Source organism: Ambystoma mexicanum, chromosome 6q (assembly GCF_040938575.1).
Source record: "Ambystoma mexicanum isolate Mex_15411 chromosome 6q, UKY_AmexF1_1, whole genome shotgun sequence".
Lineage (NCBI taxonomy): Eukaryota > Metazoa > Chordata > Amphibia > Caudata > Ambystomatidae > Ambystoma > Ambystoma mexicanum.
The window spans coordinates 271,952,175-271,979,418 of record NC_090937.1 but is presented as its reverse complement, the minus strand read 5'-3'; the positions used below and the strand labels follow the sequence as shown (position 1 = coordinate 271,979,418).

General features: G+C 42.7%; 1 protein-coding gene across 2 annotated transcripts in view; it reads right to left on the bottom strand.

Annotated features, from left to right (window-relative positions):
- Positions 1 to 726: 726 nt before the first annotated feature.
- The window catches only part of HERC3 (HECT and RLD domain containing E3 ubiquitin protein ligase 3), a 1,960,519-nt gene continuing 1,934,001 nt past the window's right edge, over positions 727 to 27,244 (bottom strand). For both annotated transcript variants that reach the window (XM_069630741.1, XM_069630742.1), the window contains 2 exons: positions 21,328 to 21,430; positions 727 to 9,122 (listed from right to left, as the gene is read on the bottom strand). In XM_069630741.1, coding sequence (XP_069486842.1) covers positions 8,914 to 9,122; positions 21,328 to 21,430 — 312 coding nt within the window. In that variant the 3' untranslated portion in view covers positions 727 to 8,913. The remainder of the gene's footprint in view (positions 9,123 to 21,327; positions 21,431 to 27,244) is intronic.

Here is a 27,244-nt window from a genome sequence, read left to right as displayed (position 1 = left end):
GGATGAGCATACTAACACTTCAAGGCACTAGCATCTGTTCACATATGAACGTTTAAACCTTTCTATTATTGTCTGGTTGTGGACTGTATTGCAGGCATCCAATAGATCAAGGAGGACTAGGGCTGTTGTTGTAGTGTAGTGTTTTCAGAGTTTCCTCTTTCATGAAAAAGAAGAATTGTTTGCATACTCCTATTTAGAGTGAAACCCATTTTGTTGTTCATGAAGTAGGAATCTCTCTTCAGTGTGGAGGACCAGTTGGGTGATGGGTATATTTTCTAGAACGGGTAATGTTGCTATTCTAGGGGGTTTCCTTCTTTTCAGTCCTTCTTTCTCACACTTAACTGGCCCAATAATGTGAGTGGTTACTGGTTTAGTGCAAATACATGTGGATGATACAGAGTGTGCACGTTTGTGGTGGTGGCATTTGATTATCTTTCCCCAATGGTTATTAGTGATGCGCTTTACTGTGCTCGATGCCCATATTACTAACCTATTATGCAATGTTTTTCAACCAAGAAATATGTCCCTACCTTTTTGAAGTCAGACTTGAGTATTATTAAGTATAATGTCCAAATATTTGCACATTTCAACTTCCTATTTTTTTATATACTGTATTTTACCACCTCTGGAAATACATTGTAAACACAGTACCTTTTGCAGAGGATATTCAAAACAAAATGCTTGCACAAGTAACTTCTTCATCTAGTTGAAATAAAGAGTTTAAGCCCAGCTTTAAAACGTGATTTTATTGCATAACTCCACTATGTACAAGTAGATAAAACGCAAATATGCAGTTCTACCAGAATGTTTATTGAGTATGTTGCATTAAACAGAACAGGATACAATTACTATAAAATCAGTGAGTTTGTAAAAAATGTAATATCACAAAGCATGACCAGCTATTTTTCTCTTTTACCAACGCACATCTGAGAAGTTTAATAGTCAACCCTAAAAGTGTTTCTCAATCCTTCAAACACACAAAATGGGAAGATCCCCGCTGCTCGCCGGCTTTAACCCTGCACAACAAATGCTAGCTTTATACCAAATCATTTTTTTTTTACATATGCTTTCTCTTTCGTTCTTTGGTGGGTTGCAGAAATCGTCCCATTTTCAAAGATCTTGCATGTGTTGGACCAGTTCTTCAGGGCAATACTACTCGACTGTTTAGGCCGCCGCAAAGCAACGATAAACACAGGACTGCAAACTGGGAAATAATATGTCAATGGAAACAAAGCTTCATGCTATCTATACAACATAATTTTACAACTTTTTAAAGGACATGAATGATCCGGCTTTGTTCACGAATAAAATCCCCTGAGATTGTTGCTCATGGAACTCCTCAGTGAGGAGTTTGGAAGCAGTGGTTTTGCACAACTCAACTGGGAGAGATTGATTTTTGGATGACGCTACATGCAGAAATATTAGCCAGTTTTGGTCAGAACAAAGGATGTAGAGGCACAAGACTGCATTAATTCTGTAGAACACTGCAGTATATAATGGAATAGTAAAACGGATATTGAAAAAGGATGTGTGTGTCTTAATGGATATGTATGTCTAAATCGAATAGAATGCGGACTTCTGAGATCCTTACTCTCTCAGCTGCTTCAGCCGTTGTGTTTGCTAGAGAATTCTCCCCCCCCCCAAACCACAACCACCGTTTTACAAGTTAAGTGGGTGCACTAATGTAGGGTCCTCTGAACGACGGTATCAAAACAGGACCCTGTGCTGAAAGGACCAGAGGAGCATCTCTCATGTTCTTTCTGTCTGCATCGCTTCATTAAAAAGGTCGCATAATGAAGTGTACGATTGTGGGGGATACAAATAAGAAAATGCACAGAAAGCACTTTAGAAAAAGAAGATGTGAAGGTTAGGAAAGTGGGATCATTCCACAGCTCGGAGCCCAAAATCAAGGAGGTGTGTGTAACAATCTCCTTTCGCTCATTGTGCTGCAACAAATCTCCAGGCTTCTAGCAAGCATTAGCCGTACTGCACACTGAGACAAGAGTAACACAGACAGTCGGATCAAGCCTTCAAATAAATGATCATTGTGGATTTAGGGAAGTACTAATGTAAGGGGACATTGTCACTTCTGATTAATTCAAACTAATACATGCTCTAGGAAAGACATAGGCTAGGTTAACATTGTGCCATTTGTTTCATTGTTCTGCTAGCTGTTTCGAGAGGAAAGCACATTTTAGTGAGTGAAAAGAAGAACGGGAGAGAGAAAATGTTTAAAATGAGTAGTAAAAAGTAAGAATGTGTGAGGGTTCTTCTACAGTGGAGTAGATTAGAAAAACAGCTGTAATGAATTCATAGTTTGGGAATTCATAGTTTGGATTATAAGGACAAACATAGTAGCCACAGCTGCATACTTTTTTTTCTTGCCAAAGGTAATGTCATTTAAACAATCATTTAAACAATCAAATTGTGGGGCACAGTGTACAAGAACCTCCTCACTTTCATGGCAAACATGATTAATTTGGTTGGGAGGCGAGGCCTGAGCAGTACAGATATGAGAATGGAGGCGCAGAGAATCAACACCAGATGTTGAGTTGTCATTTCCCACAATTCACTCCACCAAGTATGCCACAGGTGTCTGCCCCAGGTAACACCATTCACCTTTAAGAGTTTCCAGCACAACACCATGCTAATTAAGGGAAGGTCTTGGACCTTTTCCTAACTGTAACCAAAACGTGTGACCCCGACATTCTTGCAATACAAAAGAACAAGCAGCTGGTAAACTATCAGATGTTTTCACCCTATTTAATTGAATTACAAAATGAATGTGACAGAGATTTGCACACATATATGACTTACTGCTTTTACAAAAATGTATGTGCACATGCCATATTTTACAATCAGAAGGGGAGCCTGCTCATAAGGGGCGGATAGGTGTGGGAGAAACACTTTACAGAATACTGTAGACCCATGCCAAACAAGTTCATTTTAAGTACAATGCTGCAAAACCAGTGTTAAAGGTGAGACCTCTTTAGCAACGGCTCTCCGGCTTGGTATCAGGTATCGATTCAATTGCTTTGCATACTCATGGTATATGGTGGTTCAATCCAGAATGTTTTTTTTAAAGTTTTGGAAAGATAACCAGTGGATGTCAGCAGAGGGTGTGTGTGCAATTAAACCTGAGGTGGGCAGTGAGAGGAGCGACACAATCCTCTTGCTAGAAGCCACTGTCAACTACATCAAAAGAATGTGCTTTTTATTTCTAGTCTGCCATCTTTGCCTCCAGTGCATGTGGTTCTATTTCGATACAAATTTGCAAAGCTAGTGTAAGAGAGAAGTGACTTCTTTTGCAGCATGTGTCTCCTATAGATTCCCATGTTCTGCAGATATGTAAGTAGCATTATACAGAGTAGGTGACAAAGACACCCATCTGAACATGCATTGTAGTGCTGCATGGCTTAGTTGAATAATATGTTTATTATCAGGTCACAAGCAATACTACTAACCAACGGTATGTATACATTGCCATGTGGCCACTGCAGAGGTCAGTAAGCCAATGGAATAATTAGCCTTCCCTTTTATGGATTGAGCTTTAGGATCTGAATGGAATGACACAGTGACTCACTCGACTTTACCTTTTAACTGGCTGTGCAGAGCAAACACTGTTTTGTAGTTGTGACAGCCCATTTTATACGAGGCTCTACTTGAATCCAGTGTCAGTAGACAGTGGTCTGGTGGTAACTAGAGCATAGACCGATTGATGTGGAAACCTTAGTGCAAAAAGATGGATCTAGCCTACGCACAACTTTGTAAAAGCAAAACTTTCATGGTGACGTCAAGTGCATGCAACCCAATAACTTATCTGCCACAGGAAGACCCCTTCCCTCTCTACCAAATAAAATGAGAATCTCACTATATACATTTTTTTAAGAAGGAGCTGGGTGCCTAAAAGCTGGGTGCCTAAAATGCTGAAAGGTTATTTTCAATCAATGTAAGAACAAATACCAGGGTGCCCGTCGGTGAACTATCGCGAGATGTCTCACTTTTGTTACTATGTCCCCTAAATATGCAATTGTTAGGTTGCCTAATTGTCTCCCGATCTCATTCATTAGACATGAATTGGGACTACAATCCATTAACTCCATGATCCGATGGAAGATACTAGCACTGCATCGGAAATGTACTGAGCCAGATAGAATTTGGCCCTGAGAAATCCTAAAGAAAAGAGAGTTAAGGGGGATAGATCGTGCTCTGGATTTCTGGAAAGAACAATGCAAGGAAGATCTGAGCAATCTAGATTTAACCTGGGATACCGTAAGGAGAAATCCCGGGAAAGTAAATAAGCAAATCGTGAGACTAGATTGGATTACCAACCAACCCAAAAGAATAACACATAAAACAGCCCTCAATTTGGATCAGGACAATAGACCTGCTAATGTAGCCCCAGCGTACCTTACAAAATTTCCTAGCCCCAAATATCGGGATTTGTTTATGAGGTTAAGATTTAACATCTTACCAACAAAAGAGATATTAAATAATAGGATGCAATCCAATGACACGGCCTCAGCATGTAGGTACTGTAAAATAGAGGGAATAATTGAGTCCTTAAAACATCCCACGATAGAATGCGCTGAATTGATCATGCTGAGAATGAAATATCTAGGGGATGTCGCTGCACAATCCAAAACTTTAACAATGGAGGAATGGTGGAAGGTGCTGGTAATTGGGGAAAATCTGCCAATGATGTTTGCTGGATTGAGGTTTTTTAAAATTGTTTTAATGATGTAAGGACAAGTGGAGTTTATTATGATGTAAAGGAATTGGTACATACTGTTTGTTTTATGAAAGGTTTGTAACAAACTAATACATAATAAATAAATAAAAAATATGCAACTTCAAATCTGATACATGGAGTGTACATTTTAGGCCCTTCAAGCAACAGGCCGCCCTAACACCAAAATGCACAAAGCATCCATCTGAAAGCATTCAATTTCTTGCCAACATGCTCCTACCTTCATTAATATTTGCAATATAGCATGCTGACAAATTAAAAATTCAAAAAAATGCTGTCTCCAGGAGTTATGGTTTTAAGGACACACTCTGATTTGGATGGAGGACGCCTGCCTTTATGCTGTACAGTAAATCGGGCATTGTCAGTATCTTCCCGAATTAGCAAAAACCATCAGAAAATTAGTACTACCAGGCCATCATGAGAGCAAGGAGGACCCTCGCCATTTTAGCATATTTTACAACCAACAGAATGTGGGGTTAAATGGAAAAAACAAAAGTATCAACAAGTGCATTTCCCACAAGTTTGCATTTTGGGGACTTGCATACAAATTAAAGGCATTGGACCTCATTACTTTGGAGGTTTTTTTGGGCTGAATTATCGCGGGCAGTTGCAAGCAGGGCCCTGCCACTCAATGAAATACCACAAGGGATATTTCAGTGAATCACCATACATTAGTAATATATTTATATGACAATATTCCTGCCATATCTTGGATGGAAGTAAAATTTCAGGCAGTATTCCATCTCTAATCAGTCAGCATTTACAGCCGACAATATACATGTTCAAGCCTGGAATATGGCGGACGATAAAATAGGTGGCATTTGTAGACCACCACCTGTTGTTACTGTCATTGTATTAAAGAAGGCCTTCACAGATTTTCTGCTGTCAATAGGTATGGTAATTCATAGGTGGAAAATGGACTATGCCAAGCACTGTACAATCTCCTTGATGTAGGATGTTGCTTTAGTCCTGTTCCAGCATGAAGACTAAAACTTGGGTTCTATTATGGACCCAATCAGCACCAGAGTTCCTCATTCGGGGAAAAGACTAACATGTATCCACCCAGAGAGCCTCAAACTGCAAGAAATGTCTTGCCCATTGGGCAGACAGGATGCCATGGAACCAATAAGTGAAAATACCAGAGTTTCTTTTCAGACAATCTCAATACAGCAATCAGAGGTGACTGTCGCCTCGGTGCAGGGCTAAGGAACCCAAATCTGTCAGCTACAACTCAGAGTGTCTGGTCTGGTAAAGAGAAGACTTTCCACATCAATATGCTGCAGCTAATAGTGATACATTTACCCGATGCGTTTCTTCGATCCATCACAACAAACGCCCCACGGATACAACCGGACAATACATCAACAATGTATTACCCAAAAAAGGGAAGACCCAAATCCAGACCAAGAGAATCTGGTACATGCAAGAAACCGGACAATAAATGCAACTTTCCTACTTGGATTACAAAACATTTGTCCGACACCATGAGCATATTATTTTTGGTATTCATCGACAATGTTTACAGGGTGTGTTCTACTGCTCGGACCTAATCACTACAGCAAAAAATACAAAATTTAGAGCCTTCACCGCCAGATGTCCAAAGAGACAGGATCCAAAGGGAATTCCCTTTTGATCAACTGGTCAGGGATGTTTTGGAACGCATTGTTACCAATGTATCTCCTGCACTAGGTTATAATCAATTTGAAGCTATCCAAGAGAATAATGAATCTCATAGCCCCAGGTTGGCTGCACTACTGATGCCATCTAACCTTCTATCCCTATCATAAGAGCCACAAAGGAAGCTTCTGGGCAAGCCACTGTACTGACCAGGGTGAAAGGCAAAAAGCAGTATCACAAGCCGGTAACATTGAACTTGACTGCCTGACTCCCAAGTACATACGATAAACACACTTAAAACTTCCCGGGGACATACATCCACAAAGAGGCTAGGCAGCAAGCCAGCAGAACACGGTCACCCTCATTTTTGCATGAAATGTAAATTGCATGCCAGGGACCACCAACGTTCGCACTTATGTGCTGTGGGGTCCCCCTTCATGCAAATTTACATATTCAAGAGTGGAAGGCAAGAAGGAACGAGTAAAAACGAGGCAAACTTGCTTTCTCTCTTATTCTCCCTGTCTGTCTCTTGAAGAAGTAATGAATTCCTACGCAACATGCCTGGCTTTGACCATGTGCAAAACAGAAATCTCATGCAAGCATACAGGAGGCACTGACGAGACAGAGGAGGGTAACACAGTGGAGGGCATATCTATGCTCCACGTCCCTCCTCCGCCTTGTCACTGCATCAAATGGAGTGGCGCACTAAATGGAGGTGATAAAGCATTACACCTGGCTTTCCCTCCTTCATTTAACACGCCATACAATTTAAAATGTGCCTGTCTATGTTTTCAAGCGGAAAAGATAGTACTTGAGGTGGCCAAAGAAAGGCTTTGACGCCACTACATTTCAGAAAGAAATTGGATTGACCAGCTTTCTTCATCTGGCTAAATCAGGGCTTATTTTTCCTCCTTGAAAGCCCATTTAGCAAATACTACTGCAAACAGGAAATCCCCTTGTCAAATTTCATCAATCCAGTGATTAACCATACAACTGTGGAAATAATTTCCACCCAACCTGCAGCGCCCACAATTAAAGAAGATGCTGTCAAGATGTGGCAGTCCATGTCCTGGACTATAGAGTGCTGGCCCATGCGTTGGGAACCATGCCCTGCAGAGGAAAGCATTAAGAATTTCTTATAAGTACTTAATTACTTCAAGCTACCATAGGCAAGGAGGCCTCCTACCTTCTGACACCCCCCTTAAGAGAGTTAAACAGTGTCCCGTTAAATCTAGCCTTTCAAACTATACACAAGGCTGAGTTGCAAAACCTCCCCTGGAAGAAAGCATTCTGAGCAGCAATTTAACCAGCTAGGAAGGTCAGCGAAAGTAAGGCCTTATTGTTGTCATGAACCATAGTGTTTCATAGGAATAAGGAAGTCCTCAGAAAGAACATGTTAAAGCAAACAAAATTCCGGATTTGCAGATGAATCCGTCTTGACACACAGGCAACGTGCATAATTTAGAGATAAAGCACAGCAGGAAAGGGAAACCACCTTTTGTGAATTATGGTCAAGTTAAAGCTCTACGGCCTCCAAACAACCCATCTCAACATGTATATTTTGTCATGAATCTCTTTATCCGCTCAAAAAAGCAAACATGTCTCTCCTGGGGAAAAACAGTGGCACGCTACGAAACTACTTCTAGCGCTCACCTTGTTACTAAGATAACAGAGTAGGTTCCTTAACTGCCCTCTGACTTCCAAAAACACTTTAAGGCATGACTTTGTTCTGTTTGGCTATAATCACGAAACGTATGCTTGCCATGTATGAGGAAAAAAGAAAGCTCTGATGATGTCTATGTGAGCAAAGAAATAGGACGGTGGCTCCCAAACCAAGAGGATTGTGGGGTTCATGTCTAGGATAAGTGGTCTGGTTATTTGATTAAAAACACTTCGGATATTCCCAGTGGTTTATTTAAAAATCTAATTTTAAAAAACGATTAAAAATCTCACCACCATTTGGTGGATAAGTGCAAAACATAGCCAACAATAACAGATCTGTGCTTCAGAAACGTGTGTTTGGGGAGGTCTGCGTCTGAAAGAGAATACAGGAGATTTGCAAAAGGCTGCAAAGTGGTGAAATGTGTTTAAATGAAGTGAGAAAGCAGCTTCCCTGATAAGAGCTCAGGAAGAGGGCTACTCTTCCTGGCAGAAGGAGAGTGTTTCAACAAGTTACCGTACTAGTTTCAAAAACCACCAAGTTGGGTTAAATCACATTAAGAAATTGCATTATTTTAAAAAAGATGCATCTGGGTTTGCATAATTCAAATAGCCAGATGAAAAAAAATGTGTGCAGCATCTACAAAATAAGACCGAGATGCATCTGTGTTCGATTCATCAGAAGTAGCATAAAATTTGGTTTCCTGTTTTTTTTACTGCTAAAATTCGAAAACATACATTTGGATTGTTACAATTATTTTTTTACATTTTGATTCATTACATTACAAAAATAAAAATCAATGCAGTCATCCTTTATGTATACAACACTGAGTCTGTACATAGGGGGTAAAGTGCGCGTTATTGGTGGAGGGTAAACAGGCGACTGCTCAGGCCAAGCTGAAGCCCTCGCAGTGGTCAATGGCCTTGGTGAGTCTGGCCTTCATCGTCTCTCTGCTTCTGTACTGAGGCAGGTCCAGCAAGTTGTAACAGGTGTGGGCGACAGGCAAGTACTGCTCCCCGCAGGGTGTAGACTGGATGATGATGCGTAAACTGGACATGCCATATATGGGGATGCGGTCGCTACCGGTTAAAAACACTAGCACCACACAGACAAGGAGACAAAACATGAAAAAAAGAGAACAGTCATTTTCTTTTATTAACAAGGAATGCTTTTTCTAAAACTGTGCAGGAGCTTAGAGGGGAATTAAGAAAACTCTGGAGTATGTAACTTCAGGATTAAATGTTTGCCAAAGAATCTACACAACATGGTAATATTCATAGTTTTTAGATATGCAGCTGCTGCCAGGTACATATGTATTTTACATGCAGAAACTGAACCACACATCAGGACGACAAAACATTTTTTTCACTCGCCTTTGTAACAGCCAAGTTTAGTTCGAACATCCTCTCAAGTTATCCTCCCAAGGGTTATCAAGACCACAATGAGGGCTGAAACCGACTCCAAAAACTTGAGTCAGCAATTGTGCTCGTGTCCTTCTTAACCCTTCTAAGTAACCATATTGCTGTCCTAAATCTGATCCTGCATGCATCAGCCTTAGACCCCGAAGTGTAAATAACTTGTGGCATATCCAATTCAGGCACAGAGAAGGAGGTTTGGCTTTGGAGATGTGTACGAGGCCCTAACCTTGATGTATCAACTGCAGAGATCATGGTGGCGAGCTCATCCCTATTGTGCCTTTGGCGGCAGGTCCTCCACATTACTATTGGTAACAGACTACGACCATAAAAGGATAGCAGGTTCAAACGTCGACGCCCAAATCTGAGGTGACATGAAACGAGAATGCTACGGGTCAACTAGTGCAAAAACCTGGAAAAATTACTTCATAAACAAAAGTCAACACAAAAAGGAAAAATTTATATACCACTGATTTCGGTAAGGTTAAAAGAGAAAAAAAGAGCACACTTAACCCGGTTATTTTGCACAGTGCTAACTGCAATTAACGTTAAATGTTAAATGTGATAAGAACATGTATGTCATGTTCTCAACACTGGGAACCTAGTGCAAAGCAGTTGAGGATTTGGAAAAAGATAGGTAAGCGGTAGGCAGCGAGAGGGCAAACGAGGTAAAAGGAAATCCCTCGCAGAAGAAAGTAAAATGGTAGTCAACAAAAGAATCAAAGTTCGAAAGTCGATCCGAAGACTTATTTCAGAAACAAAGTACAAAATTGGCCTTTGGAAGGTCAACATCTACCAGTATCCTTTCGGACGGTCTATCAAAAGGATGTTGACCTTTGGACATAGGACTGCATAAAAGCATTGTTACGCCACAATTCCTATTTTGGGGATTCTGCTGCCACTTTTTGGGGCTCTACAACCTTTTGATTTTTCCCCGTCTTTTTTTGTTCCTTCGGCTCTTCTGGTGGCCAGACGGTCTTCTCCTGAAGGCTCCACCATTATGTCCCTTTATGCCTAATAAAAGATATATGGTATTGATTGGCCCAAACAGGTTGGAAATTGATCTCTCTCCTCCGTCTTATCTTAACAGCTAAAGATGGATAGCTATACGCGATATTAAATCCCATTTTAAAAGTAATGAATCGAAAAGGCTAACAAATCTGAGTACATGGGCAGAAGAAGGGATGCTAAAAGCAGACACAAATCTCCAAACTTTAATTGAGAACCCAATGAAGGTCAAGAAAGCCTGGGATAAAATGGATTGCATAGTTACAATTGACAATATGCAAGCCTTAGCTTATCCTAATCTATTTATGATGGTTGACAAAAAGCAGGGTTACATGGCAAAATACTTGATGAAATTTCCAGATTGGAAGATCAGGAAAAAGTTCCTCAGGGTCTGCCTAAATGTATTCCGTACAGGGGAGGTTCTCTCCATAAGAGGGCAGGGCGATAATGCTATTGCTTTATGCAATTTATGCAAAAACCGTAAAGAACAAACCCATAAGCACTTGTTAATGGACTGTAAAGGAACCTGGCCTGCAAGATCTACGGTATGCTCTTTGCAAGTTTTGGGGTTGGATCAGTACACTTTCTACCGGACATGTTCTTGGATAGTATGGTCTCAGGACAGTTTCAGGCACTTACAACAGCAGTGGTACAGGTGCTGGAAAGAAGCCAGATAGTATTCTAATATGGCAGTTCAGATATATGGAAGTTACAAATAGTGTAGACGGACTTGAGTGTCCCACAGGAAAGGGTTGGATGAGTAGACTTAGTAATGTTTGCTCTAGGAAGGGAGTTGATAACATCTAATGAATCAGCAGGTACCTGGCTTAATGATCTCCTTTTCTGTTTCCTTTTGCTCTTGTCTCCCTTTTATCTCTCTCTTCATTCCTAGTTCTGTTCCTCCCTTTCCTTCGGTCAAAAATTGTCGGTATTAGATTTAATCTATTTGCGATGATTTTAAATTGATGTATGTTTTAACTTGTTGCATGTTTTATCTTATACTTTGATTTATTCTGAATAATTGGTTATTTTACGATTGTGATGATAATGTATGATTCCTTTTGTAAAAGGTTTTTTAAATCGAATACAATAAAACAAAACAAACAAAAAAAAGATATATGGTATTGAGTCATCCCTAAGGCACCCAGTACCAATAGTGCCTCTCAGGCAACCCATTTCTGCCCTAATGTGATTGTGTCACTGTGAATTGTGATCCTGAGTCCCGTCCCTTTACTCCATACTGTATGGGCATCCCTCCTAGGGGACGGGACCAGAACCTTTTTTCTTTCCAAAAAGAGCATTTGCTATTTAAATGTATGGGTGCGAGTAGGAGCAGCTAAAGTCCAGAGGCCCCCCCCACCCACCTCCCCCCCGGCGCCTAGCCTCAGTCCCCTTTTCTGCTCCGACTGGATCAGACCACCTTCCAGCAGGCTCCAAGAAGTTAGTTCTTTTTCATTTTCCCCCTTTCCCACCCCTCTTTCTTTTTCCACTATTCCTACCGGCCTCCGGTGCCTTGCCTGTCCCGGCACATGTCGGCTCAAGCAGGTTTTGGCAGATGCTCCGCCTGCGATAGTTGCTTTCCCGCGCCAGATCCGCATTCCTTCTCTGTCTGCAGTGCCGAGGTGGGAAGATTACACAGCCTGCCACACACTTAGTCCTCAAGGAATTTGGGCGTGAATTTAGTCATGTAATTACTGATTGATCAATGAATTGAAATCTTAAACATTTTTGGCCATGAATTTTGGAATTTTATGACGGCGCTTTTTGATGAATAATTTTATTTGATGTATTATTTATGATGTTGTGATGGAAAAGTTTTTTATTTTGTTTTCTTTTTTTATATGTGCGCAACGTCAAAAGTTATAATTTATAACTAAATAACATTAAATAAAACCCCATTTTAAAATTTCAGCTTATATTTTGTAATTAAGTCCTGGTTAAACATTTTTCTTTTCTTTCTTTAGTGCAATTTTATTACAAATTATGAGAGCTAGATTTTAAGAGGGGTCTAAGCTTCTTCTCTGCAATTTACATTTTTGCCACTCAAAATATTATTGCCATGATTCAATGATTCTATGATTCAATGCACAACTCATACCAAATAAAAACCATGGATAGTGATAGGGAAGGCCCAGAAATTTCTTCCAAAATTTTCCATTAATTATGCAAATGTTATGCCAATCTAAAGTGGATAGCTCGAGTCAGTATAAAATAGAGGGCACCATTTTTCCCACGTAACATTTCCTTAGTGGAAGCAGAGAATATTTACAGTATTTAAAATATACCTTCTGCTTCAATGCATATAGCAGGGTCAATTTAATATCTAACCTGGAAGCTATACTGGACCATGAACACCTGTCCGAAATAGTCAAAAGTTGTTACCTTGCTTATTCTATTTCTAATTTTGTTCCCTCCACCATACATGAGATTTTAGGTTTCTCCCTCCTAATAGAAGTTATTAAAAGTGAGGATTTAAACATATTTAAACACACATTATTATTCTTTAAATAACAATTCAATGCTCTCGACACAACCCTATTTGAGTTTTATCAAACAGAATGATGGCATCTGCAAAAATAAAAAATGAAATATAGTATGGGCTAACTTTGGTGGAAGAAATATATTCGGATGAAGTAAAAAATAAAAATAAAAAAAATCTGTAAAATCCCATATGTATGTGTATATATATATATATATACATATACATATATATACACACAGATTTAATAAACATGGTGCCAAGACACACCCTTGTTGCAGACCTGTGAAGGTCACTGCTGTAGTGCCCAGGAAACCCTCATTATTTAATCTTCTATCACTGATGTTCCCGTATGTAACAACATTAACATTTTGAAAAGGCCATTTGGCTACCCCAATTTTACAATTTATTCCAAAGTTCGGCACGGTCGACACAATCAAAGGCACACAAGAGATCTACCATAGGCATGTAAAGAGAAGACTGGTTAGGAGTCCTTATCTTTGGAGCAATGTAACCAAAAGCACATTAACCAAGGTTCCAATCCCTTTCCTGAAACCTGTTTGGAGCTTGGTTGGACGCCCAATCGTTTGTGCCGAATCATTAAGACCATCCAATAAAAGTGACGCAAAAATCTTTGCATTGTTGGATACATAGTCAATCAGCTATTAATTGGCTGGGTTTAAGCATTTTCATTTTTGGAAAATAGGCACAATATAACAAGCACTGTATGATTTAGGAAGTGTACCTTGAAGTTCAATATTAGAAAAAAGTTTAAACAGAACTGTCAACCAAAGAGTAGGATTATCTTTCATCTCCAAGTTTGATAAAACCGTCAGGGCCCATGGCATTTGACCTTTTACCCTTCTTTATTTTAGTCTCAAAATCAAATTCTGTGAAAGAACCTCTGAAATATAATTATGTAAGGCAAAGGGTAAGGAGGGCCGCCAGGCATCAACACTATTAATAGAACGCCATTACAGCTGTGGATTGAACTTGATAACCGTAACATCTCCTGGCTGTCCTTATTATACAGATTTATTCTATAATACTTAACCCAATTTCTATATGCCTGTTTACACTTCCTTACCCTTAGAGCCCAGCGAGATGTGGTTAAGCTGATCAATCAGAATTGATACTTTTGATGCTTCTATGAAGAAATATCTTTTTTTTTCCTGAATAGTTTTGTGATAAATGTGTCTGCGAACAAAGGGTCGCCCCCCCCAAAACCTCCATCCCCTTTAATTTTGTTGCTATTCTAGAACACACACACCCAACACACCCAACATTTCGAATTTTTAGGGGGGGTAGGCAAATATATACGTTTTTTTTGTTAAAAGAAATTGCGGTAAAAACCCCAGCGAAAAAGCATCCCGCAATGAAAGGACGTTGTACCGGGCCGTTAACATTTCCAATTACTTGCTATGGAACTGCTCACACTGGAACTCTCCTTAAAGTAAGTCTGGGGTATTTACCTGCCACTGGAAATTTTGCCTGAATCCCCTAGGGTTTCAGTGAGCTCTGGACCAATTTTTGTACTTGCCTGTAATTTTAAATACGTTTTTGAAATCATCCCTCTCATTTCTTGTCTGTTAAACGTAGTTGACACACTGACGGCGACTAGTAACTAGGTGTGTATTTTTCCATCAAATCAATCAGGAAGGTAACTGTTACTGAACTGTTTATTGGTTCTTGGAAGCTCTTGCTAAGGGGTACTATGGATCCATCTTTGTGGCTTTAATGTATTTTTCTGGCTGACTGCGAATTAATACTGTTATAAAGCCCTGGAAGGTCTATAATGAGGGGTGAATTGTGATTTAGGCCTTATATATATATTTTCACCGATTTGTAACTTGGGTAAAATAGTGTTTGTTTTAGCAACGCCCCATTGACCAATTTCCAAGTTTAGCCTGGAAAATGGCAATGAGGGAAGCCTCGCCATTACCCCGGTTTTGCTGCCCTGGCGGCACTGCTCCCAATGTGATGCTCTCTCTTATCATGGGAGCCCCACACTGAGAACCATGCTGCCAGTGCTGTCAGCGCCACTATCCTCAAAGCCTGAGCTGCACCGACAGAGGGGGCTCGGGCATCAAAAAACCACCCCCTCCTTTTTCTGCTTTTTACGGTGGGGCAGAGATTGCCCTGACAGCACTGCTCTCCTCCTTGCCCCGGGCCACACTTGACAGATGCTGCCCTAGCACCAAAATCACTTGCGTCCGCTCCTTATCTTGTTAGGGTGGTGGCCCCTTACTGCCTGCAGTCTTTGTCATTCCGTACCTGGCAGACATTACCCAGTTGTTTGCTAAACCATACCCCTCCTTCCGTATCATGTTCGTACATGGTTGCTGGGGGCCTGTCAATTTGCAACAACCACTTAAGCTACTTTGTCTTTTTTAAAGGGACATAATAGCTTTATAGACCACACCACAGGAGCTCGAGCTTGTGATTGGCAAACTCAAATCTGCCTCACCCTCGGATGCTATCCCTTTGAGAATCTTGAAGGACATTTCTCCCCATATTTCATCTTGGGTGACTGACAAGAGTCGTTAACCGCTTCTAAGGGGAGCTATTTCACCTGAGCTTAAACAAGCTGTTGTTATTCTGCTCCTGAAAAAGCCTTTGTTAGATCCTTCCTCTCTGGCAAATTTTTGGCCTATTTCCTTGATCCCCTTCTTTATGAAATTGCTGGAGTCCCTTGTTTCCCCCATGCTTACTTCCTTTTTGGAACACTCTTCTTTCCAGGATCCCTTCCAGTCCAGGTTTTGACCGAGCCGGTTGACGGAAGGTGTATTAGTCTCGGTATATGACGATCTTCGTTTGTTGGCTGATGGAGGTGGAACAGGTGCCCTTATTTTGTTAGAACTATCGGCCGCGTTCGATAGAGTGGACCATCTGGTACTACCGGACCGGCTAGTGGGGGCTGGCATTTCTGGCCAGGTTTTGGCCTGGCTCGCCTCCTTCTTAGCCGACCGTACTCAGACACTGACACTGGCCTCCTTCATCTCTGCCGCCGTGGTTCTGTTGTGTGGGGTGCCCCAGGGCTCGGCCTTGTCCCCGGCCCTTTTGAACATCTATATTCAGCCTCTGATTCTGCTCATCCGCTCCTTCGGCTTCAGATGTTACTCCTATACTGACGACATGCAAATCATCTTCCGGTGGGATTCTACCCAGCCGGGCATCGCGTCTCAGTTTAGGAGCTGCCTGTTGGCCGTGAGTGAGTGGATAGGCAGTAACTGGCTGAAATTAAATGGGGACAAGACCGAGGTGCTGTGGTCTACATAACGCAAAAAGTTAGAAAAAAAGCTAGATATCAGGTGGGCCAAAGGGTCCAGATAGGCATTGAAGAGCCAGGGTGAGAGGATACAACCCTGGGGGACGCCACATGTGGAGAGAGAGGTGGTGGAGAGACAGGATCCAAGTTGGACCTGGAAAGGACGGTCCAGGAGAAGGACGACAGCCACGCCAGGGCCTGATCCGTGATGACCAGGTTCACACAGAGTCAGATGATCACGGTGGCGTGATTGACTGTCGAAAGCAGAGGAAAGTTCAAGGAGGATGAGGACATGGGGAGAGCTGGAGTCGAGGTTAGAGAGCAGATCTTCATGGGTGCTCAGGAGAGCAGTTTCTGTGCCTCTGGCTGCTCTGAAGCCAGATTGATGGTCATGGAGGCACCCAACAGATTCAGTGTGGAGGGTAAGCTGGGAGATGGCCAGCTTTTCCAGGAGTTTGCCCAGGAAAGGAGTGATAGAAATTTGAAAATAGTTCGCTGGACAAGTAAGATCCGCAGAGGGCTTTTTTAGGAGGGGGTGCACAAGGGAGCGCCTAAGGAGAGAGGGGGGAAGATCCGGTTTCGAAAGAGTGATTGGAGAAATTGGCATAATGTGGTCCTTGATGGTTCTGGAGGAGCAGGGGAGCACCTATATGGATGAAACTTTCGTAGATTGTACTTGTCTAGAGACAATGTCAAGTGTTGCCGGAGCGAGGAGGAAAAAGCAAGAGGTGATGGAGAGGCAGACAAAGGGGGCCTGAGAGAGGGAGAGGAGAAAAGCGAGGACAGGATGTCCTGAGTTTTAGTAAGGAAATGAGAGGCCAGAGCCGTACACAGGGCCTTGGAGGGAACAGGAGAGGTGAAGACTGGTGTAGGATTGGCCAGCTCCTTGCAGATTGTTGTTAGATGCCGCAGAGGCGCAGGTTTGGATATGGACCCTCTTCTTAGACAGGACAGAGAGTCTCTATTGCCTTTGGACAGGCGGCAGGCCAGTTTGTCAAAGGATGTGCCCGAAGCCCTCCACTTCTTCTCAGCCACTTGCGTTTCAGGGCGGCAAGGTCAGAGTCATACCAAGAGTTGCACTTGGAGGTAGGCTTCAGACGGATTCTCATGACAGGGGCAAGGATGTCCAGAGTGTTGGAGATAGAAAGATGCAGGTTACAGAAGGCTGTGTCGGAGTGCGAGTCAGCCACAGGAGTAGGAGGAGCAGAGAAAGTAGAGGCAAAGGCGTCCACTGACACTCGCTTCATCGGCCGAATGACTGAGAAGGAAGGTGACAGTGCTGGGTAAGGCTTTGCTTGAGGGGCAAGAGGTTTCAGGTGAGAGAGCAGAAAGCGGACAGTCCAAGAGAGAGGAATGGTGAGAGGGTTAGAGAGGGGGATGTCTGAGGAGATGTGAACATCCAAGGTGTGTCCAGCAGAGTGCGTTGGACCAGAGGGTAGAATATAAAGGGAGAGAGAGAGTTGCATAGGTTGAGGAAGAGCCCAGAGGAGGGATTAGAAGCATTGAGATGGGTGTTGAGGTCTCTGAGGAGAAGTTGAGGTAAGGAAAGAAGAAGAGAGGTCAGCCCATTCTGATAGGAAGAGGGTGACCTGGCCAGGTAGCCTGTGGATGGCGGCCACAGTCAGAGAGAGGCCAGGAGATAGAGGGCCCGCAGATTAGGCATTCAAAGGAGAAGTAGGCCTGTGTAGGAATGACAGAAGAAGGGACCCATTCCAGAAACATCAGGGCCACTCCACCTCTGGGCCGGTTGGTTCTGGGCTTAGAGAGGATCTTGTAGCCCTCAGGGAGGAGAGTGTCAAAACTCGCAACTGAGCTGGCCATGAACCATGTCTCGGTGAGAGCGAGGACATCCAGGTCAAGGTTTTCGTGGAGGTGGCAGATGTCAGAGGAATGTTTGACAGCAGAGCGAGATTTGAGAGTAGCTACGTGGAGCAGGTTGCCACATTTGAAAGACTTCCGAGGTGGGGTGCATGTGTGAGGTACACCCAGCAGAGGCAGTAGCAAGGCCTGAGAGTGGGCAGAGGCAGTAGATGGAGGTGGTATAGGAGCCACAGCGGAGGAGGAAGAGGCTGCCAGAGAGGCAGCAGAGGAGGAAGAAGGTAGCAGAGGTGAGAGGTGTTAGGAGTCTCCCGCGTCTCATCAATTTCCTCCCTTCTCCTGCCACTCCTTCTATCAAGAAGGAACTGATTGGGCTGAGAGCCCTGGACAATGACGGTACCATTTATATAGACATTGATGATGGTCTTGGAGGATTGGAACGGGCCACAAGGACCTCCCACCGGGTGCCACCATTAATGAGAGAGGCGGAGAAAGGAGAGGGTGCAGTGACCATATTTGGAGTCCATAGGTCTGGAGAGGAACGACAAAGAGGATGTCGTTGGGAGTCTGTCTGAAGGATGCGCTGATGTGGGTATCACCGATAGGGAGGACTGGGTTTGAGACCAGGATATCCCTCTTGAACCTTTTCCTTCCAGATTTAGTGAGAGGGATAGGATAGGAGATAGAGTAGCAGTTTGAGAAAACGGGAGAGACGGAGAGCACATAAGGGGTGCAAGGAGGTAAGACTGGTGCTTCCCATGGTGCGCGGCTGTGGGCTGTGCTTCTTTTCCTAACTCGGGGGGGGGGGGGGTTCACTCAGAGGGAGACATACAGGAGGCAACAAGGCAGCACACCACAGGGGAACGCAGGAGCAGTAAGGATGGAAGACAGGGGGTTATGGGGTAAGCGCACTGCAAACACCCAGATGTGACTTTCCTAAAAGGAGGGAAAGCACAGCCCGCTGCATTATATAGGAGCGAGCTCTGGGGGCTCGAAGATACTACTCTATTGACCACAGTAGAAAACACTTTTTCTTTTTAAAGCATTCCTGCTAGTATCATGCAGATCCCATTACTTAATGAAACTGGGGTTACAGCGTTAATATTCGTGGCACTATGCAAACTTCTTTTTTTGGCTAAGGATGAATATGTCAAATAACCCAAGTCATAATAACAAGATGTTCTGGGACATGGCCAAGTCCTCAAATGGTAAAACGTGGAAATGGTGCAGGCATCTGGACATGCTGCTAAATAGAATTGGTTGTCACATCTCATAATCAAAGGGATTTTCATTTCGGAACAAATGATCAGGGTAACCAGGATTGATACTTTGTACCTGGAGACCCTGATTATTGACTCATTTAGGTTGGGAACATTCCCAGGATATTATCTTTTAAATCCAGCCTGGCCCCTGAATCATATCTTATGAAATGTACAAAAGATAGTATCGGGTATTATATACGGAAGTCAGATTGAATGTTTTTCCAGTTGCAGAATTTACCAAAGAAAATATTTAATTATAATGAACATATCTGTTGTACTTCTAAAAATGTTTAGTAAAAAAGACCTATGAGTATGAATTAATGGAAATATATTTTTGAGATAAATACTGAAAATGACTGCTGATGTTTTTATGTATGTTGAAGCAGAGATCTTAGTATTCATAATGTGATATGTTTGTGATACACTCTTATAGGCTTCACACGAAATAAAGTTTATTTTGATTTTTGAAATCAATAGGTTGCAGGGAACATGATGGTCAAGCCCCCTCCCCCCAACCTCAAACCAAAAAAGTGATGGGTGGAAGATTTTGAATTAATCTGAACCAATGGCATTGCTCCAGGCAACCTTCCATACCACAATTTTTTAGCCCCTCTGCGCCATTGCATAGAGGTCCAGTCGTATGCAAATCAGTTAGGTACTGCCACCAATGGGAGCAACCCCCAACCACCAAAGGGGAGACACTCAAATATTTCAGACTCAAGCAGGGTGGCAGTTTGACTGTTAGACTACAGTCTCATGCTAGGCAGTGGATCTGCCTGTAGTGAGACATGAGATTGGACATGCCTATTTCTAGGCACACAGTGAAAAATCTGTGGCACGCAGAGTGCAGAAGGAGGGCACCTAGCCAAGACTGCAAGGCTGAAGCACAGATGTGAAAGCTTAAACTTGACAGTGGTGGCTTAAGTGAGTGAGGACTCTGAACTATTCGCTACATTTCCCATCGTCTGTAGCACCAGTCGGTGGACTTCAGATATTGCTTTTGTATGAAAGGAGTAACATCTTGAAATGTTCAAACAACAAAATATGGGGTGACCCACAGAGAACTATTTTAAAGTATATCAATGAACATACTACAATATCAGATGTTTGAATAAATAAAAACGTGATCGAAAGAGCAGCAAGAAAAGTGAACTTCTTATATGGTATCTGGCATGAGAGAACAACAACCTCTGTACATGCACATCAGATAGGTTTGTCAAGATTTGTTTTATTAAAGAAAATAATTACATCAACAGGAGAGATTCACTTTAAGGTAATAAGTCTATCCATTCTTTTCGGATTACTCTTCCATAATAGTCATACAGCTCTATCAGATCCATCAGTCGCTTTTAGCCTTTTCTTTTGTGCTACACTCTTTGGGAGTTTAATTTGGCTTTTTTTATATTATTTACTAGAAGCGAAGAAGCCAACCACATTAAGTTTACATACTGTATATGTTTTCCTGCTTCCAATTTTTATTTAAAAATTGTTATCAGGAAAACGATACTGCACTGTAAACTCGGGACTCACTACCAGAAAGTGGATTTACAACTTCTCCATTTGCTATACATTTGTATACGACATATTACATTTGCTTTTTCACTAATAAACCACAATGGCTGTTAATATTTGCTTTGTTGTCTAGTACACGCAAATACTATATTCATGTACCTGTAAAAAGTCATTTAATCAAAATATAGATGAATCATCAATGAACCATGCAGCCATTTGTGTCTAAAATGTACCATTTTCTTTGACACTGCAAATATGTCTAATTGGATCCTTTTAGAATTCTTAGTTCATAGCAGTTTGTATACAATTGTTATGTGAAACAAAAGATAAATAGTTAAACAACATAGAAATCTCAAGCAATGTGGAACCTAGGAAGGCAGAAATAAACTGCAGACAGAGCAAGTGGCCTGGCTACATTGGAAGTAAACTTCAAGTGCTAGAACATTTGCGAAACCCAAATGAGAGAATTAAAGGAGGCGAGAGAAATGTCAGGCAATTGGGAAACTACACATTGCGTTACACAGTATATTATACTTACAGAGAAATTTCTTTTTCTGTTCCAGTGGAAAGTTATGAAATGTATCCCAGAACATTCTCACAGTGGGGTGCACAGCCGAGTATTCGCCTTTGTATATTGCAGACTGAAAACAAATGTGAAAACAAATATTGACTATTACTATCTGGATATGCATATATATATATGTTACTTTAACACTGGTTTCCCAGCATGAGTCACCCCAAAAATGATCACCTACTATTTTTTCGCACGTGGATCCCTTTACATTGCTTAGGCAGGTACTCTGGAACACATGTAACTTCGATTGAAGAGCCTGCTTGCACCAAGAATTTTTAAAACGGCCCAGCCACTGGCGTCTACTACATCTTTTGGTTTCCTTAGGAGCAGGAACAATTTAGAGATGAATGTTGCAGGGCCAGAGAGGTGGTGGGTGGGTAGAACTGTTATGGAGGGGATGTATTCTAATCATAATATTGCCTATTTGGAAAAGAATCATTGCATGTAAACAACATGCTGTTCTAGACACTATGATCAGCAAGTAGTATCCAAAGAAGTGGGATTCAGAGGAAAGAACCAACCTAGACAGAGGGTTGAGCTGTGACTATACTACCTGATAATCTATGTATATGAAAAGGACAAAGCTCAACACTGCTACTTTGCAGGTTTCAGTTAGCAAGCGGTCAAAGGTTCTGCTATACTTCACCAACATTTTACCAACACGAATGTTGTGCAAGAGTGCCCATAGGGGGATGTGTGTTCCAGGTGAAGATCAATTTGTTTTTTCATAACAAGGCATAATGCAAGGTACAACCCATCTCAACATGGACTGTTCAAATATGGGTACAACTGCATCATCATTTTCAAAATATACAAACAGGATACTAGGATACAGGTTCTGGCTTGTGTACATTTTTTTTGCTGTCAATGTAAGCTTCGATAGTCGGTAAGGACTTGCTCAGACGTAAGCACTGTTGGGTGTGACAGGACCGTTGATCCAGCCCTGTCAGGGGAAGGAGGGAGCCCGATCCCAACAACCCTGGGTGCCAGAGAATGTGTAGACAGGCTTCCTCCCACCATCTCCTTACCTGCCAGGATGTTACCATGGCAGGACCTGGCTTTGTTCTGCATAACATCCTCGCAAGAAAAACCACAGACCAGAAAAGAAGAGCCAGCTCATCAAGAGAAACTCCCTAATACAGCAAAGCCGTGTAGAAAAGGGGGTGGGGCTTAAAACCCTTATGTAACCTCCCAAGCCCTCCCGTCACACACCTTGAAAGCAAGGTAAACCATTGGTAGGGTAAGTGGCCAATCCAGAGAGGGGGAGGGATATATAAGAGGGAGCTTGGGAGTTGTTTGGTGTGGACTGCAGTTGGGTTCATGTCCAAATGCACCAAAAGATATTATAATTTGAAAACCATGATTACACCGAGTGCAGAAGCTGACATATAGAATCCTTATAATGTATTTAATAAATACTTGTAAAATGAAGCGTCACCGGAAGGTAGCCTGGCACATCCAAACTGATCAGCTGAAGGTGCCTGGCTTCCACATTGCGTCCCAGGGTCTCGTGCCTGGTGACAAGTGGCTTTTCCTTTCTTTCCTCCACGCAGATATGTTCTGCAGTATATTCTCACTGCAGCAGTGGGAGAGGTCTGGCACTCACTGCTCTTAGGGGTCAGAGTTGCCTTGCCCAGGATTCCATCAGGTACAGCCGCTTCGGTTGCAGGGTCTATTTCCTTTTTTCAAATCTTATTTTGAGTTACTGGCTGATTTGTTTCATTTTATTGATTTTACTCATTTCCTTTTAGATTTGCTTGTCGAGTCAGGCAGGTGACTGGTCACCTCCTTTTCATTTTTATGCAGACATGCTTTGTTATGATTATTTTAGTATTTTATTTTAATTTGTGTAGTTAATTTATTTTGGTTCCTTGTAAAGCCGAACTGATCGATTTGGAAGGTGCCTGGCTTCCACATTGCAACATTGCATCCAAGAGGCTCGTGTCTGGTGGCGAGTGGGTTTTCCTTTCTTTCACCACAGATACATTCTGCAGTCTTTTCTCACCGAGAAGTGGGAGCGGTCTAGCTTCCGCGATACAATGTGCTTACAAGTAAGATCACAGGCCAGGAAGCGCAGCGGGAACAGGCCTTGCACATTGAAGTTGTGCCAAAGTCAAGCCCGTCTGTACTCGTCTGTGTTTCGGGCGGATCTCAGGGGACTAGTCCTTGGTCTAAACCTGAAATCGCTCCAATCCAAGGTGGTCTATTTTACAGGACACGTTATTGGAGCTTGCACCCCCCACCCCACCACAATATTCCCAGCCAGTGTCATGTTGGTCAATGAACCTTGCCTGGCCCCCTACCTTCTTTGTCTCATATTTTAAAATGCTTTTTACTCAATGTGCACTCTTTCACAGCTCATTGTTATGATCTTTTAAATAACCTTCCAGATTTGACTTGCATTACAGAAGCTTGGTTCGGCGAGTCCTCTGGCCCTTCTATGGCTAAGCTTCTACCCTCGAATTTCAATATCCTTCATCTGGACCATGCTGCTACCCACCAGGGTGGTGGGGTTGCTATAATATTCAGATCCATGTTTACTGGCACTATGCTGCACTTTAGTCACAATATGAAAATAGAGGCAACTTCTTTCTCATTTAATTTTGTCCCCAACCTTACCTATTAACATCCTGCTTCTTTATCGTCCTCCTAGTCCTGATACTGATTTCTGCCAATCCTTCATAGAATAACTCACACATCTCCAGCTTCGGTTTTCTAATCTTTGGGTACTTGGTGTCTAATCTTAAACCGAATGACCCCTCTGATCTACAAGCATGTTGATTAATTTCAGCTATGAATGACTTTGCTTTTCCGCAGTCGGTGATGGGTCCTACCCACCAACTTGGGAATACGTTGCATCTTAGTTTTTGATTTTGAGCTCCTTCCACAGTTTACCCAACACTGCATGTCTTTTGGACAGATCAATTTATAATACCTTTTCTCCTGGGAAAATAAATCTGCTGTTCCAAGACATAGATTACGCCTTGCTCCTCGGCTTAACTGGTGCATAGTTCCTTGTGCTGAAATTTTGGCTCAGATGTAAGCCCTTTATTTGGGCCATCAAATGCCCGATTTGAACTGCATTCACCAGGCTTTTTCACTATCTGCCGACCATCTTGCCCCTCTTAAAATCCCTAAACCTAGGTCTCGCTAGAGCAGGGTAGATGGATTCATGGCGAGGAAGACGAATAAGCAGACAAATGGAAGAATTATAAATTGAGCACAGAGGGGCAAGTCTGTAAGCAGGAAGGCCAAGAAGAGAAGAATAGAGGAACAGTAGAAGAGATGGGAAAATGCAATAGAGGAAAGCAGAAGCTTAGTGGATTGAGCTGTAAGAAATTGACAAGACGTCTGGTTGCTGTAGAGCTGAAGAGACAGGATTGTCACGCATTCCTCATTTTAGACAGACTGCCACCGCAGTTTTTGAGATGGAGATGAGAGAAGTGGCTTTTTGCAAAAATGTTATTAGCGCATAATGTTGTGCAGAACTGCTCTTCCTGCCCGACAAGCTGTCTAAGCAATAGTGCTTTGAGAATATGGAGGGAGGACCCTGTTGCGGCTTTGCAAATGTCCTACACTGGCACACGTCTTTGTAGAGCCAAAGTAGTTGCCACTTCCCTGGTGGAATGGGTTCTTAAATTATCAAGCACACCCTTCCCAGCAATGGATTAGTACTTCAAAATGCTTAAAATGATCCATTGTGATAGTGTTTGCTTGGTTGTGGCGTGGCCGAACTTTTGACCAGTGTAACCAATGAATAGTTAGTTGGTCATCCTGTCTGATAGCTGACATTCTTGAAATGTAAAAGCCAAAAGCCCTTTTCAGGTAAAGTCTGTGTAACCTCTCTTCACCCTTAGAAGGGTGTGTAGGGTGATACAAAGCTGGTAATGCAATCTTTTGTGTTAAATCAAATTCAGATACCACCTTGGGAAGAAAAGAGGGACGCACCCTTAAAACTACCTTCTCCTTAGAAAATACTGTAAATGGTGGTTTGCACAAAGGGGCTTGTAGCTTGCTAACTCTGCGAGCAGAAGTGATGGCTACTAAAAAGATGGTTTTCCAGGTTAGGAATGCGAGAGGACAGGAAATAAGCAGTTCAAAAGGCGCTTTGATTAAAAACTTAAGTGCCAAATTCAAACCCCAAGACGGAACCAGAAAAGGCACAGGTGGGAATGTATTTCTCAGTCCTTTCATGAATTCTATTACAATAGCCATCTAAAAACAGGAGCCTTGTACTGCCATGAATTAAAACATTTATAACGCCACCAAGTAATCCCTTAATGGTAGTCATCTGCAGCTCCTGATTGGCTAGGTGCAGTAAGAAAGAAAGCACTGCAGATGTATTGCAAGAGAAGGGATCTATATCTTTGGCTGTACACCAGCTGCAAGGCTTGTCCCAGAGGCAGCAGTATAGTGCTTTAGTTGCTGGTCTTCTGGCCAAAAGCAACAGCTCCATAACGTCTTCTTGGAGGTTCCTATCTTTATATCTTAGCCGGTTCAGTGTTCTGATTCCTAGGTGAAGATGTCCTCCCTCCTGCGAGAATAGATCCACTCTCTGGGGAAGACGGAATGGAGGGCAGATTGACATGTCTAGAAGGTCCGGGGACCACATCCTCCTGGCCCAATCAGAATAATGGATTTTCAAACTTCCTCAACCTCCTGATGACGTGAGGGATGACAGGGACTGGTGGGAATGGGTGCAGGAGTGGAAATTCACAGTCCACTATGAACGAGGCCCCCAGAGTTCCTCTCTGGGGAAATTCCCTGGAGCAGAACAGGTCGCACTTCCCGTTGATACTGGATGTGAATAGATCCACTTGAGGGGTTCCCCAAAGGACGAAGACCTCTAGAAAGTCTTCCTGACCCAACTCCCACTTGTGGGAGATCGTGCTCTGTCTGCTCAGAGCTTCGGCTGGCGTATTCCCTTCCCTGGCTTTGTGAACAGCCAACAGAGTTTTGTAGAGCCAAAAACCAGAGCTGCATTGCCTCCCTGCACAGCGTTAGTGACCCAACACCACTTCTCTTGTTGAGGTAATGCATGGCCACTGTGTTGTCCGTCATTATCAGGAAATTCTTCCCCTGGCTGAACATCAAAAAGGCCATCAGCGCCAATCTGATCGCCCTCAGCTCTAAAAGGTTTATGTGTAGTCTTGATTCTACAGGCGACCAAAGTCCGGACATTGTCAGATTGCTCATGTGAACTCCTCATCTTGAGAGCGACGCATCCATAACTACAGTAATCGCTGGCCAGGGCTGCCAAAAAGGTCCCCTATCATCAGGTTCTCCTTGCAGGCCCACCACAGGAGATCCTATGCAACCTTGCTAAAGACCTGAAGAAGATCTGTCGTCCGGCCTGAGAACTGTGACCATTGGGATCTGAAGACACACTGGAGGGGCCTCATCCTTAGGCGGGATTCTGGCGCCAGGAAAATGCAAGATGCCATGAGTCTCTGAACGTCAAATGCTGGTAGATATTGGGCGTTCTGAAATCTTGTTACCTTCTGCAAGATATGTTGAGCACTCACCTCAGCAGGCAAAGCCTTCCCTGTGGAAGAGTTCAGTACCACTCCAATAATAAATTGAAGCTTCTGAGAGGATGTCATCTGGAACTTCTTGAAATTGAGAGAGAAGCCCAGTTTGTGGAGGGAGTGGCAGAAGCTGTAGGGATGTTCCAGAGCCTATTCAGGGGAACCAGCTCCGATCAGGCAATCGTCTAGGTAGGGAAAGATGTGAACCCCCCCCTTAGATTCGCTACCACCACCGCCATCAATTTGGTGAAGACCCTTGATAGTGAGAACTGCCAATGGCGAACCTGTGTCAGGGATGTATAGGGACATGAACAGAAGCATCCTTAAGATCAAGTGACACCATCCAGTCCTGG